Here is a 14,522-nt window from a genome sequence, read left to right as displayed (position 1 = left end):
CCTCAAAGTTGGAGCTGTTTCCAGGTTCTACCTGACATCAGAGTACCGCAGTATGTACTTGAGGCAGCTGAGGGCCCTGGTAGGCCAACAATATACTGACTTCAGCCATTCAGACCTACAGGTGTCTAGGATTAGAAGAGATGAAGCCGATGTCCAATCTTTCGTTCAACTGCTGGAGACAGGTTGGGTGAACCCCTTCAACAAAGAGCATAATGGTGAACTTATCAGTTTGTCAACAGCGACTGTAGCACCACCAGATGTAGCCAAAGACCTTCAAGGGGCATACAGTATAGGAGAGGATGCATATCAAACATTCAAGGATGAGCGTTTGGGTACCGATAAGCCAACTACATTGTTTCATGACAAGATGACGAAGAACAAACTTAAAACGTTCTCTAACATCCAAATGAAGACACGCAGACAAGGTCTTGGCAAGGAGGTAATTTTGAAGGCTGACAGAAACCTATTTGGCCAGATGATACTTGTAGCTGAGAACAGAAAGCTACAAATGAGTGATGTCTTGACTCATCCCCTGGGTCCATTGCCATGGGCACTTGCCAATGGTGATGGGTCTATCCGCAAGACCAACAAGGCTGCCCTCGCAAGGGAGTTGGAGAGGAATGCTCGTCCTGCAGAAGTGATCCCCGAGCCCTCTGCAACCATCATTGATGGGATGAGCCTGGTTCAGAAACTGAAGGGAAACAATGCAACATTTGGCCAGCTAGCAGGCACAGCAATGAGTCGCGCTATCCATGAGGGTGCTAAGAGCAAGCGCATTGATATTGTCTTTGACGTCTACAAGGAGACATCCATCAAAGATACAGAAAGAGTCAACAGATATGAAGGCACAGGGATCCATTTCAAGAACATTCAACATGGGCACAACATCCAGCAGTGGAAAAAGCTTCTAAGTAGTTCCTCCAACAAGGCAAGTCTCATAAAGTTTCTGGTAGAAGAATGGAAGGCGAAACACCACAGGGAGAAGCTTGAGGAGAAGGAGCTGTATGTCACATGTGAGCAGCTCTGCTTTAAGATCACCAAAGAACAGTGGGAAGAGGCTGCTGACCTTAAGTCAAATCAAGAAGAAGCAGACACACGCCTCCTTCTCCATGCTCTTCATGCAGCAGAATCTGGTTACAAGTCGGTCATCATCACTTCGGAGGATACTGATGTCATGGTCCTGTGTCTGGGCATGTGCCACAAAATCCCATCCCACCTGTTCCAGAAATGCGGTACACAGAACCGGACAAGATTCCTGGATATCACCACTCTGAGCCGAACATTGGGAGGCAGCGTATGTGATTCATTGATTGGTATGCATGCATTTACAGGCTGTGACACCGTCAGTGCATTCGCTGGCCGTGGGAAGATGACGACACTCAAGCAGTTGAAGATGAACAAGACATACCAGGATGCCTTTCAGGAAGTTGGTCGTTCATGGGAAGTGTCTACCGAACTTTTTGAGAAGTTACAGGAAATCACCTGCCACATGTACCTGCCAACTACCCAAACAACTGAGGTAAACAGGCTCCGTTATCAGCTGTTCTGTGCCAGACGTGGAGTGGTAGAGTCAAGTCAACTCCCTCCTTGCCAGGACTGCCTTTTCATGCATGCACTGCGTGCAAACTACCAGGCTGCGATCTGGAGGAGAAGTCTGCAGAGCCAGCCATGGGTTGCAAACCCAACAGACTGCGGTTGGATGATAGATAACGACGGAAAGCTTGTTGTCAAGTGGATGCAAGGGGCACCAGCACCAGAAGCTATTATACAGCTACTGTCCTGCAAGTGTGTGCGGTCATGTGAACTTCCTCAGTGTACTTGCCTCAGCAATGGCCTGAAGTGCACAGACATGTGCAGATTACAGACATGCCAGAACAAGGGTACTGAAGACGAGCCAGTAGAACAACAGTCAGATTCAGAGTCCGATGTTGAAGATATTATGGAGTAACATATATATATATATATATATATATATATATATATATATATATATATATATATATATATATATATATATATATATGCACATGACATGTTCAGTGTGTATTTACATAACTTGGATTAAATTTTGTTACAAATACTACATCTAGTCACTCCGGGTGGTACCGATATCGTCATATTTGGTTCTTGGCTCATGCTAAAATTCCTGTGGAACACCTAAAGGGTTAACAGTTTTTAAAAATGAGTTTTGAACAGCTTGAGGGGTGTAGTTTGCAAAATGGGGTAATTTATGGGTGGTTTCTGTTATGTAAGCCCCTTAAAGTGACTTCAGAAGTGACTTGGTCCTTTGAAAAGTGGGTTTTGCTGTAAATGTGAAAAATTGCGCATAAAACTATAAGCCCTATTACGTCGTAAAACAATAAGGTTTCATTTTCAAAATGATGCCAATATGAAGTAAACATGTGGGGAGTGTAAATTAATAACTATTATGGGGGGTATCAGTATTTTTGTAAAAAGCAGAGAATTTCAAAGTTAAAAAATTGCCGATTTTTCCAAAATTTCCGAATATTTAGCATTTTTTTATATAGAAAGGTAAAATATATTGACTCCCATTTAGCACTGACGTGAAGTACAATATGTCACGAGAAAACAATCTCAGAATGGCTTGGATAGGTGAAAGCGTTCCAAAGTTATTAGCCCATGAAGTGGCACAGGTCAGATTGGCTTAGGCACTTGGGTACAAATAGGCCTAGGGCTGAAGGGGTTAATAAGCTACGTATATGTAAGGGCTATCATATCAAAAAATAAACTACAGACATGCATCTACCTAAAAATACCAAAGAGAATTAGTCACTCCGCTTGGTACCGATATCGTCAAATTTGGTTCTTGGCTCATGGACTATGTGAATAATGATATTTATTTCAGTGGAACACCTAGCGAGACTCTAGATGTTGACGTCTGTGAAAGGGAATTTGTAATCAGAAAGTGACCTATTGTTCAAAAGGGAACTGTACTTTCCACCAACTTTGCATAAATCAATAGTACAGGCGAATGTAAGGGTACCGTCACACATTGAAATTTTCATCGCTGCGACGGCACGATTCGTGACGTCGCAGCGTCGTATAATCATCGCTCCAGCGTCGTAGACTGCGGTCACACGTTGCAATCACGGCGCTGGAGCGATGCCGAAGTCCCCGGGTAACCAGGGTAAACATCGGGTAACTAAGCGCAGGGCCGCGCTTAGTAACCCGATGTTTACCCTGGTTACAAGCGTAAACGTAAAAAAACAAACCGTACATACTCACCCGTCGGTGTCCTTCAGGTCCCTTGCCGTCTGCTTCCTGCTCTGAGTGCAGCCGTACAGTGAGAGCAGAGCGCAGCACCGCTGTGATCTGCTCTCACTTTCCGGCCGGCACTCAGAGCAGGAAGCAGACGGCAAGGGACCTGAAGGACACCGACGGGTGAGTATGTACGGTTTGTTTTTTTACGTTTACGCTTGTAACCAGGGTAAACATCGGGTTACTAAGCGCGGCCCTGCGCTTAGTTACCCGATGTTTACCCTGGTTACAAGCGAAGACATCGCTGGATCGCTGTCACACACAACGATCCAGCGATGTCAGCGGGTGATCAAGCGACGAAAGAAAGTTCCAAACGATCTGCTACGACGTACGATTCTCAGCAGGGTGTCTGATCGCAGTAGCGTGTCAGACACAGCGATATCGTAACGATATCGCTAGAACGTCACGAATCGTAACGTCGTAGCGATGGAAATTTCAATGTGTGACGGTACCCTAAGAATGTTTGTAATATCTTATCAGACAATCCAGGTTCTCTCTCCACCTATGGAACAATACTTTCCCCTCCCCCGCCTTCTGATCTTACTATTCATTCAGAGAGAAAAATATCAGCTAAAAAGACAGCTTAATAAAGAGACAGACTGCCACCACTGAGGTGTCAGGTTACACTGCATATTATACTGTATGGTGAGGGGGTGGGAGACACAGAAAACTAGTGCTGCACTTTCTATCAAGTCTGTCATCTCACCCTACTGCTGGATGTACAGCTCAGGACTGCCATCTATTGTCCTCCATTGTGAGCTGTGATATGTATGGAGACATCCTCGCGGCTGATAACCTCCAATCTGCAAGTCATATAATGGCCAGGAATAGTCTAAAGGTACCGTTACACTAAGCGACGCTCCAGCGATATAGACAACGATCCGACCTAAACTAGATCGCTGGCTTTAGAGACGTCAAACACAGCAGCTCCAGAACGATGCAGGAGCGATCCAGTGACGTAACGGTGGCTCACTTATCGTTCTCACAGGTCGTTAGCTCCATGTAAAACATTGCTGACATCGTTGCTTTTGCTGTCAAACACGACGATACACGCCGACCTGACGACCAAATAAAGTTCTGGACTTCTAGCTCCGAACAGCGATATCACAGCAGGATCCAGATCGCTGCTGCGTGTCAAACACAACGAGATCGCTATCCAGGACGCTGCAACGTCACGGATCGTTGTCATTCTCGTTGGAAAGTTGTTTAGTGTGAAGGTACCTTTATTCCTGATGTTTGCACATGATTGCGTAATTTGAAAAGTTACTTGAAAGTATAGCGATTAGCGACCCTTTTAAATTAGGTTTTTATGTTGAATTTATTTTTTTTATTAATTTTTTCTGCACTTTCGTATCTGGATTTGCAGGAGGACTGCGACCGGTCGACATCCCGGGGGTCTCTTCTGATTAGTGGGCCAGGTGCGACGTCACGAGCAGCATCGTGTGACCATGGTGATGTCTCGCCGGCCTACAAGTCAGAAGAGGCGCCCGGGGTACCGGCAGATGGCTGCTTCTCAGGCTACAGCACTTTGCTATCGTCGTTATCGTAATAATGTAGAATAATTCTGATGTCTCATTTTTACTGAACGCCAGAAGAGAAAAACCGGAGAGACAATGTGGCAATTGCATTTTTGTGGGGGATTCACCTTTTCACACCACTTAGGGTGCTTTTGACACTAGCGTCGTACGACGCACGTCGCAATGCGTCGTTTTGGAGAAAAACGCATCCTGCAAAATTGCCCGCAGGATGCGTTTTTCTCCATACACTTGCATTAGCGACGGATTGCCACACGTTGCATCCGTCGTGTGACGGATGTGTCATATTGTGGCGGACCGTCGGCACAAAAAAAGTTACATGTAACTTTTTTTGTGCGTCGTGTCCGCTATTTCCGACCGCGCCTCCCCGGACATCACAATGGGGCAGCGGATGCGTTTTAAAACTGCATCCGCTGCCCCCCTTTTTTTTTTTTTTTCACAGTATGCGTCGGCACGTCGCATTGCAACGTGCGTTGTACGACGCTAGTGTAAAAGTAGCCTTAGGATTTGGCTTTTTCTGTCTCTTTCTTCAATACATTACATGAGAAAAGGAATAGTATCGATTAGAACTACAACTTGCCTTTTTTAAAAACAAGCCCCCGTATGGCTACACCAACCATAACATAAAGAAAAGATGGGGAGGAAACTGCTAAAGGTGAAAACCACAAATCTCCTGCCCCTGAAAGGGTTAACAGCATGTATAATGGGAGGCTGACTGTGGATAGTTGCAGCAGAATGTCCGTCCCTGTGTCTTCCTTCGCCTGTCTGGTCTCCTCTAAGGCTAGTTTCACACTAGCGTCGGGCCGAGGTCCCCGACGCTAGCGTTGTCCCCGCCGCACAACGGGGGCAGCGGATGCATTTTTCCCACGCATCCGCTGCCCCATTGTGAGGTGCTGGGAGGTGTGGGCGGAGTTCCGGCCGCGCACGCGCGGTCGGAAAAAGCGGACCGTCGGGAGCAAAAAACGTTACATGTAAGGTTTTTTTTTCCCGACGGTCCGCTACCACACGCCCAAGCGTCGCAAAACGGACGCGACGTTTGGCAATGCGTCGCAAATGCGTCGCTAATGTTAGTCTATGACGAAAAAACGCATCCAGCAAGAACTTTTGCTGGATGCGTATTTTCGGGAAAACGACGCATTTGCGACGTATTGCAGTTAACGCTAGTGTGAAACTAGCCTTATCCTGGAGTGATGGCGGACTTCATGCGTTATATTATGGGATGGGAAGATCTGCGGTTTCCGTCAGGTGCCTTTTCTCGGCCACCAGTTCTGTAACTATGGAGGAGCCCCCTGTGCAGCTCCCTTTCTATGGGATTTGAGGGGTTCACGAGCATCTCAAACCGAAAAGGAAACCTGCAGACATAATCATCATTTCTGTGGTTTCATCTTACTGGTTGTTACATTTTTCTCCATGGCTACAATCTTGTTTTTAGAAACAGACAAATGGGCACATAATGGGAAATGACTTGGCACTGGTCCGTGCGGGGAACTTGCTAAGTAAGAACATTCTCTTATTTCTCTTGGTCTCTCGTAGTCCAAAAACACAAATTACTTTTGCTATTACGTCTGATAAAATAGTATATTTTTTTTGTAAGGATTTATCCATGGCCCATGTCAGACTGCTGCCGTCTACGTATTCTATACTAAGGTCTACAGTGGAAAGACGGACTATTGTGCAGCAGAGGAGCCCATGTGCCCGTACACTTGGATACAGTGCCACCTTCTCCCAACATCTCCGGCGTAGGCTGCCGATATAATGTGAATAGATGTGAGCACGTAAATGTCTTTATCCAGTCGAGCGCTGTACTCGGTCTCCATCAGTCCCATAAACGCTAAATGGAGCAGTGAGCATGCACCACCATAGCGGATCGGTCACTCCTGACTATTGCGAGGAAGACCACGGTATCAGTTCCCCTTCTCTTGTGGGCGTGGAGCTCCAGCGATCGGACCCATTAAAATGACAAAAAGTGTGTTTGGTTTTTTTTTTGTTTGTTTTTTTTTCTTTTACATATTTATTGTATAAATTTTAACTGAAATTATTATTTTTTTTCTGCAGGGATCCATGCGACAGAAATGACGGAATATAAGCTGGTGGTGGTGGGAGCTGGGGGCGTTGGGAAGAGTGCCTTAACGATACAGCTTATACAGAACCATTTTGTGGATGAATACGATCCTACCATTGAGGTACAGCCTACAATCAGCCGAACCTAGGAGATAAGTGATATTTGCACGAGCATGGTCGCTACTAGGGTTGAGCGACCTGTAGTTTTTTAGGGTCGAGTCGGGTTTTGTGAAACCCGACTGTCTTAAAAGTCGAGTGTAATCGGCCGACCACCGTGAAAAGTCGGGTTACGGCCGAAACCCAATGAAGAAAGTCTCTCTCTCTCTCTCTCTCTCTCTCTCTCTCTCTCTCTCTCTCTCTCTCTCTCTCTCTCTCTCTCTCTCTCTCTCTCTCTCTCTCTCTCTCTCTCTCTCTCTCTCTCTCTCGTGAAAAGTCGGGTTTCGGCCGAATGAAGAAAGTTTTTTAAAATCACAACCCCTCTCCCTCATTTTACACTTTGCACATCGCTGTAATGCACGCGAAAAAAAATGCCTGTTGTGTACGCCCCCTAACACCTACGTCAGCACTCTACCGCTCCTTCATTGGCTGCAAAAATGGCGCTAAAAGCGTCATACGAAACGCGACTTTGCCAAAAGTCGGCGACTTATGAAAATGAACGACCCGTTTCGCTCAACCCTAGTCGCTACACTAGTACTCTCTATTGGGGCTGCTACAGGCTACACACACTAAACAAGTTAAAGGGGTAGTCCGAAACCCAAACTTTCATTCTCAGTGCCTATCTATTTAATGCCATAATCTAATCTATTTTCTAATGTACTTTAATTAAAAAGTCCCTACCGTTTCCTTGCTGAAATATGAAATAAATTAATCCGATCGGTAAATAGAGTAACGAGCAAAAAATATTGAAACTCTAGAAGAGGCGATCAAAATATTGTATCTACTCCTAAATGTTATCAATAGAAATGTCAGCTCAGGGAGCAAAAAATAAGCCCCCGCCCAGCCCAAGATCACGAAACACTGAAAACATTACGGGTCTTGGGAAATGGTGACAAAAGCAAAACTTTTTTTTTTTTTTTTTTCATGGAAATTTTCAAAATCAAATTCACCACTTAAATAAAAGAAAAAAAATACATATTTGGTATCTGAGTACTCATACTGACCTGGGGAATCATATATTACCAGCTCGGTGTTACCATATAGTGAACATGGAAAATAAATAATAATAAACAATTGTAGAATTTCACTTTTGTTTTTTTCCAATTTCACTGCATTTGGATTTTGTTTTCCCGTTTTACAGTACATTATGGTAAAATCAATGGTGTCATTCAAAAGTACAACTTGTCTCGCAAACAAATGGCCTTTTTAAGGATTTTGAAACATATGGCAGCTAAAAATCTGTTTGCATAAGGGAAAGAAAGCTGAGACTTGCTTGTGAAAGTGAAGAGATGTTGCCTTTTGACAGACCTGACTGTGCCACATCAATGAGGTTTTGTGCCATTGTGTCTCAATGAATGAAGCAAACTAATCATACGTGTGATCTATTTCTTCCTCCCTTGCCTCTGTCTCCCTGTAGGATTCTTACCGGAAGCAGGTGGTGATTGATGGGGAGACCTGCTTGCTAGATATCTTGGACACCGCGGGTCAGGAAGAGTACAGCGCCATGCGCGACCAGTACATGCGCACGGGGGAAGGCTTCCTCTGCGTGTTCGCAATCAACAATAGCAAATCATTTGCAGATATCAATTCCTATAGGTAACGCACAAGTGTAATGAATATTTAAGCCTGCCTGTTCCATGGTCCGACCATGACTCCCTGGTGGCAGCCTCTGCCGGCTCGGGAGTACAGGAATGACCAGACTGTATAAAGCTCATATCCTCAGTTACCGACCCCACAATGGTGGAGGCAGGCAGGGCACTGTTTGGGCAATTTGTTTTCTCGTCTGAAGTGTTAGAAAAAGATATTGCAGCCTTTTTTTTTCTCTCTCATACAGTTTATGAATTTCCATGGCCTATTTGGTCTCGTCATGTATCATATAACTGACCTATCCATAACTTAAGGATTCCACCTAGTAATAAAAGAGCAATGCAGGCAAAATCACATTTGTTCTTAGTAGAATACTGATGTCTGCTCATAGGCCCAAGGGATTACTTTTCTTTTTCTGATAGTCAATAAGATAAGAATTAAAATAAATCATTTTTTTTTTTTTCATTTATAGAACACCCTTAATTCCACAGCGCTTTACATACATCATTGCTGTCCCCATTGGGACACCCAATCAGTATGTGGAGTGTGGGAGGAAACCTATACAAACTCCTTGGACTCCAGTGCTACAAGGCTCCAGTGCTAAAGTAATTCCCCCCCTAAATTAAATCAGTTGTCTAAAGACAACCACTCATTGAATAGAAGCTGGCGATGTTAATTTGTCCTCTCTAAGGGTCTGTTCACACAGTGTGACCGCCTGCATGTTACGACCGCCGAATGTCTATATACACAACAGATCCTAGTAAACGATGCGCACTGGCCGACCGAGTGCAAGTCCTGTTTACACTGAATGATACAGCATCAAGAATGTTGTGTTGTTTTTTTTTTTTTTTTTTTTTTAAATTGTACTGCGCAGAAGAGAATTTCACTAAATGAATGAGCGTTTGGCTCCTCTGCTGGGTGATCGCCAGTCTGTTTACAGGGCATGATAATGGTGATGCAAACGTTTTTAACAATGCTCTTGGCCATGATTATTTTGCAGTGTAAATGCCCCTTAATTTACAGCAATCAGTTGTTTTCTTGGTAAGCCTCCACCGCGCAGTGACCACTAGCTTTACATGGTGGGCATTCGGTTAAATGCTCTTGAAATTCATAGAGGAGCACTGAGTATCTCTGCTCTGCTAGGTGAGGGCAGAATGGGCCAGTAGCGGGGTTCTCCTTTTATATAGTTAAAGAAGACCTTACACCAAATTTTTCATACCGAACTGGACACATGATGTAATTGTAGCTGCAGAGTGGAATAAAAGGTTTATTTTTTTTTATTTCCCCTGGAGACATGTATATCTTCTCCCAGTATGAGATTATTTTTGATAATTCCAACTTGGACTTAACAAAAGTTAACTCATTAGTAGTGATGAGCGAATATACTCGTTATTTGAGATTTCCCGAGCATGCTCGGGGGTCCTCCGAGTATTTTGTAGTGCTCGGAGATTTAGTTTATCTTGCCGCAGCTGAATGATTTACATCTGTTAGCCAGTATAATTACATGTGGGGATTCCCTAGCAACCAGGCAACCCCCACATGTACTTATGCTGGCTAACAGATGTAAATCATTCAGCTGCGGCAATAAAATCAAAATTTCCGAGCATTAAAAAATACTTGGAGGACACCCGAGCATGCTCGGGAAATCTCGAGTAACGAGTATATTCGCTCATCACTACTCATTAGGTGACTAATACTTTGCTAATAGCTCTGCAGCCACTATTGCATCGAGTGTGCAGTCCAACATGAATAATTTGGTTAAATGGTCTTTGACATATTCCTCTGAGTTTTTTTCACGAGGCATCTGTGTATTTACCTCATTTTATCACTCTGCACTGACATCTGCAACTAAATGTTTTCCCCATTGCTTTGGCGAAATTGTTTCTCAGCTCAGTGTGGCTCTGCCGCTTCTGTAATAAGCAGCCCACTGTTAATAGACTATATACACTGACAGTCTAGTGTGGGCGGAGTTAGCTGTGGTGTGGGCGGGGTTAGCTTTCTGAGCTTTGCTGCATTGCTAAGTCTAATAACCCTGATTGCGTCAGAACCGCTGCACCCAGTAAAATAAATGATACATCGTTGGATTCAGGATCTCTTTGCCTACATCATGCTGTTGTCAGATGAGGTAGCAAAACATTCTGACAGATTCCCTAATAATCTTATTCATAAATTTGGCTATATGTATGTAGGCTGCTATCTAGCTCATTCAGCTTTACATGTACAGATTCAAAATGCCATTGACTGCATAGAGTAAGGGGGATCTGTTAAAAGAAAGGACCAGGTTCTGAGTAAATCTGTTTAAAGGGAGATCTGTCTAAAAAGATGTCTTTGTAGGACATCCTCAAAACTGTGAATTAACTGGATTGTCTAGGATACTGCATTACGGGGAACTGGCCCAGCACAGCAAAACGTCTTAAGAGACTGGAGTGGGAAATTGGGTGTTATGGAGGATGTCTTTCTTGTATCATTAACATAACTGATAGCACAGGTAGGATGGTGAATAGAGATGTATGGCTGCGTAAAACTGGTGAGTTTTGTGGGTGAGTGGTTATTTTCCAAAGTTGGGCGACCAGTGCAATAACTGGTACAGGGTGAAGGTATCAGTATAGTGGCTGGATAAAAACCGGAGCCTGACTGCTGCGTTCAGGCTAGATTAGAGAGGGGAGAGTTTAGTGAGGGGAAGACCAATTAATAGTTGCATTAGTCAAGACCAGAATGAATCAGAACGACTGTAAGAGTTTTTGTGGTTTGAGAGTAAGAAAAGGATGTGAATGATATCCATGAGGCTCCAGTTCTTCAGTGCTGCTTGTACTTTCATGTTGGTGACTAGGGTTGAGCGACTTTGACTTTTTTAGGGTCGAGTCATGTTTCGCGAAAGCCGACTTTTTGAAAAGTCGAGTCGGGCGAAATCGGCCGATTGCTGCGAAAAGTCGAGGATCGGCCGGAACACGAAACCCTATGCACGTCAATGGGGTTTTTTTTTGTTTTTTTTTATTCTCTCCCTCTCCCTCTCCCTCTCCCTCCGTCCCAGCACAGAAAATTTCGTTTTACACATTCCAAATCCCTACTGCGCACAAGCGATGAAATGAAGATAGGCGTGCACGCCCCTAACCCCTATGTCATCACTCTGCCCACACTCCTTCATTGGCTGAAAAAATGGCGCTAAACGCGTCATACGAAACGCGACTTTGGCGCCAAGATCGCGTACCGCATGGCCGACCCCGCACAGGGGTCGGGTTTCATGAGACGCCGACTTTGCCAAAAGTCGGCGACTTATGAAAATGAACGATCCGTTTCGCTCAACCCTATTGGTGACATCTGTATTGCTTTGTGGATTGTATGTATAACCAGTTTATATGGTGGTATAATCTTCTTGAGCATCCTTATTACTAGATAATTATACATAACACATACATGTTGCCTCTATAGGTTATTTGTAATAAATGCCCATTCTTTCATTTTTAGGGAGCAGATAAAAAGAGTAAAAGACTCAGATGATGTTCCAATGGTACTTGTTGGTAACAAATGTGATCTCCCAACCAGAACTGTGGACACCAAGCAAGCCCAAGAATTGGCTAGAAGTTACGGAATCCCATTTGTTGAGACATCTGCAAAAACAAGACAGGTATATGCTCATCTTTGTGATCCAAATATATTTTGCAATATTATATTTGGCCACCGTATCATTGATTTCCATGCAAACTGTCTCTCCAGGGTGTTGAAGATGCTTTTTATACCCTGGTTCGTGAAATCCATCAGTACAGGATGAAAAAGCTTGATAGCAATGAAGACAGTAACCAGGGCTGCATAAAATTGCCTTGTTCCCTCATGTAATCTGGTAAGGGATAATTATCCATGATATATATTGGTTTTGTACTGTAATCCTGTGTATTCAAAGATTTGATGTTTGCCAACTCTCATTTTCTAGAATTTTTGGCCAAAGCACTGGAGGTCTTGCTCTCCACAAGAAGACCAAAGCTGGCATGCCATCTCACAAGACTGTTATAACAGAAACTCCACTTGACAAATGATTTACCTCGTTCATGGATGGTCGTACCACTGTGTGCACACTTGCCACACAACCACTGCCATGTGGACCAACGTGTTAACCGCACCTGATGTAAAGCTCTAACCCCAAAGGAAATGACCTTGATGTTTGTGGTTAAACCGAGTATGATGTGGAGATGATTGCTTTGTATTTTTATTGCTGCACTTCATCTCAAGGATTTAAGTCATGTAGTGACCACCTGCCGTGCAGTTTACTAACTTTAGGGCTATACCACTATTCCATATAGTATGTCTTAAAACAAGAGAAGACGTCCCTTTACCTTGAACTGGCAATGAAGCCTGATGCACTGTGTTCAGCCAACTGTGCCTTACGTCCCTTGATGATCACTAGTTACCGCTTTCACAAAACAACCCACTTTGAAATGTTTAAGAAAATGCCATGATGGCCTTTGCAGCTCTTGACGGCCCAATTACTTGACTTTTTGAGCCGTTCTTGCTTGAGTTCTACTCAGATGCAAAGATGGTTATGGATGGACCAAGATTATCATGATCGTGTCAGTGCAAACTGTTGTGATATGGGTTTTGTAGTTGTTCACAGTCAGCCTTACTCTGTTACGGCATAGAAGGAAGGCTACATATACTGAGTTATGTTAAACTAACCTTTTGTTTGGATCAGTATTTTATAACCGTGAAATTAAAACGTATTTTCCTTCTGTATTTGTACATTATCATAAACTGAAATATAGATTTACGTAAAGCCAAGTAACTCAGTGTGACCAAGTATTAATAAATACATGGTCTTTTAATTCTGATGTCGTAAGATATACATTTATTCATATTTCCTAATTTTTGTAACCCATTGTAATATAGGAAAACTTGAAATCTACAAAGTTGCCTGAATTCAAGCAAGAGACAATCGAGAATGTACTTATGCAAGCATTTGTAGCGTTCCTGATAAAGACTGTACGGCTTTGAAACGCCATCTGGACTGACATGAACTCTAAGGGGATTATTAAGTCTTAGGCTGTTGTTGGAGAAAAGTTTGAAAGATTTATATAAAAGCCACTGTTCACACAATAAGCGGAAATATTACCGTAGTCATGTGTCCGGGTATCCATGTTTGGAGTGACCGGTCTGATGAAACCAACTTCTCTTTTCCTCTCGTCCCTTGACGACACTTATGTCCAGTATTCTGGCAGCTTTGTGTGGTCATTGAGATCAAGATGTGTATTCAAGATAAAAGATTGTATTCTATTTTGCGTGTTTATTTAGTAACTAGATGGCAGCCCGATTCTAAAGAATCGGGAGTCTAGAATCCATATATACTTTATTTATTCAAATGTAAGAATAATACAATTAATAAATAATAGTAAGAAAGAACAAAAAATGGCTGCACTCACCAGCTCTTGACAGTACGGCACATTTCTGATTGGTCGCTCGCGGCAGGCGGCAACCAATCAGAAAAGTGCCGCGCACCACGAAGGCATATATCTTTGTCCACCCTGAGCGGGTGTAGGACGCTGGTGACGTCACTTATCTCCGGACATTATCTCCGGACAAAGCCACGGAAGTTGGCACAAATTGCCGGAAGTAGTATTCTAGGCAATTATATATTAGATTTTAATGTTATCAGTGTTTACCTTTGAACGTTTATATTGTATTGTCCTGTCACCAGCCATGTGTACGATTATCGGCCGAAAGCCTCTCTGGAACCAATAATCACCCCATGTAAAGGTATCTTTATAAGTTAAAGATTCAGAATACTATGACTTTTATCATATCCTGAACAGTCAAGTTTTTTATGAACCGTTAAGGTTTTCTGGTTGAAGTAAAAAAAACTCTGAGTGTTTACAGTTTGAAACCATAAAATGTTGAAAAATTATGTAATTCTTGAGT

General features: G+C 43.3%; 1 protein-coding gene across 2 annotated transcripts in view; it reads left to right on the top strand.

The window, feature by feature from the left end:
• The window catches only part of NRAS (NRAS proto-oncogene, GTPase), a 30,583-nt gene extending 16,877 nt beyond the window's left edge, over positions 1–13,706 (top strand). For both annotated transcript variants that reach the window (XM_077294973.1, XM_077294974.1), the window contains exons 2-6: positions 6,870–6,997; positions 8,449–8,627; positions 12,084–12,243; positions 12,333–12,456; positions 12,547–13,706. In XM_077294973.1, coding sequence (XP_077151088.1) covers positions 6,887–6,997; positions 8,449–8,627; positions 12,084–12,243; positions 12,333–12,452 — 570 coding nt within the window. In that variant the 5' untranslated portion in view covers positions 6,870–6,886 and the 3' untranslated portion in view covers positions 12,453–12,456; positions 12,547–13,706. The remainder of the gene's footprint in view (positions 1–6,869; positions 6,998–8,448; positions 8,628–12,083; positions 12,244–12,332; positions 12,457–12,546) is intronic.
• Positions 13,707–14,522: the final 816 nt, after the last annotated feature.

Source organism: Ranitomeya variabilis, chromosome 3 (assembly GCF_051348905.1).
Source record: "Ranitomeya variabilis isolate aRanVar5 chromosome 3, aRanVar5.hap1, whole genome shotgun sequence".
Taxonomy (NCBI): Eukaryota; Metazoa; Chordata; class Amphibia; order Anura; family Dendrobatidae; genus Ranitomeya; species Ranitomeya variabilis.
This window is presented reverse-complemented; position numbering and strand designations above follow the sequence as displayed.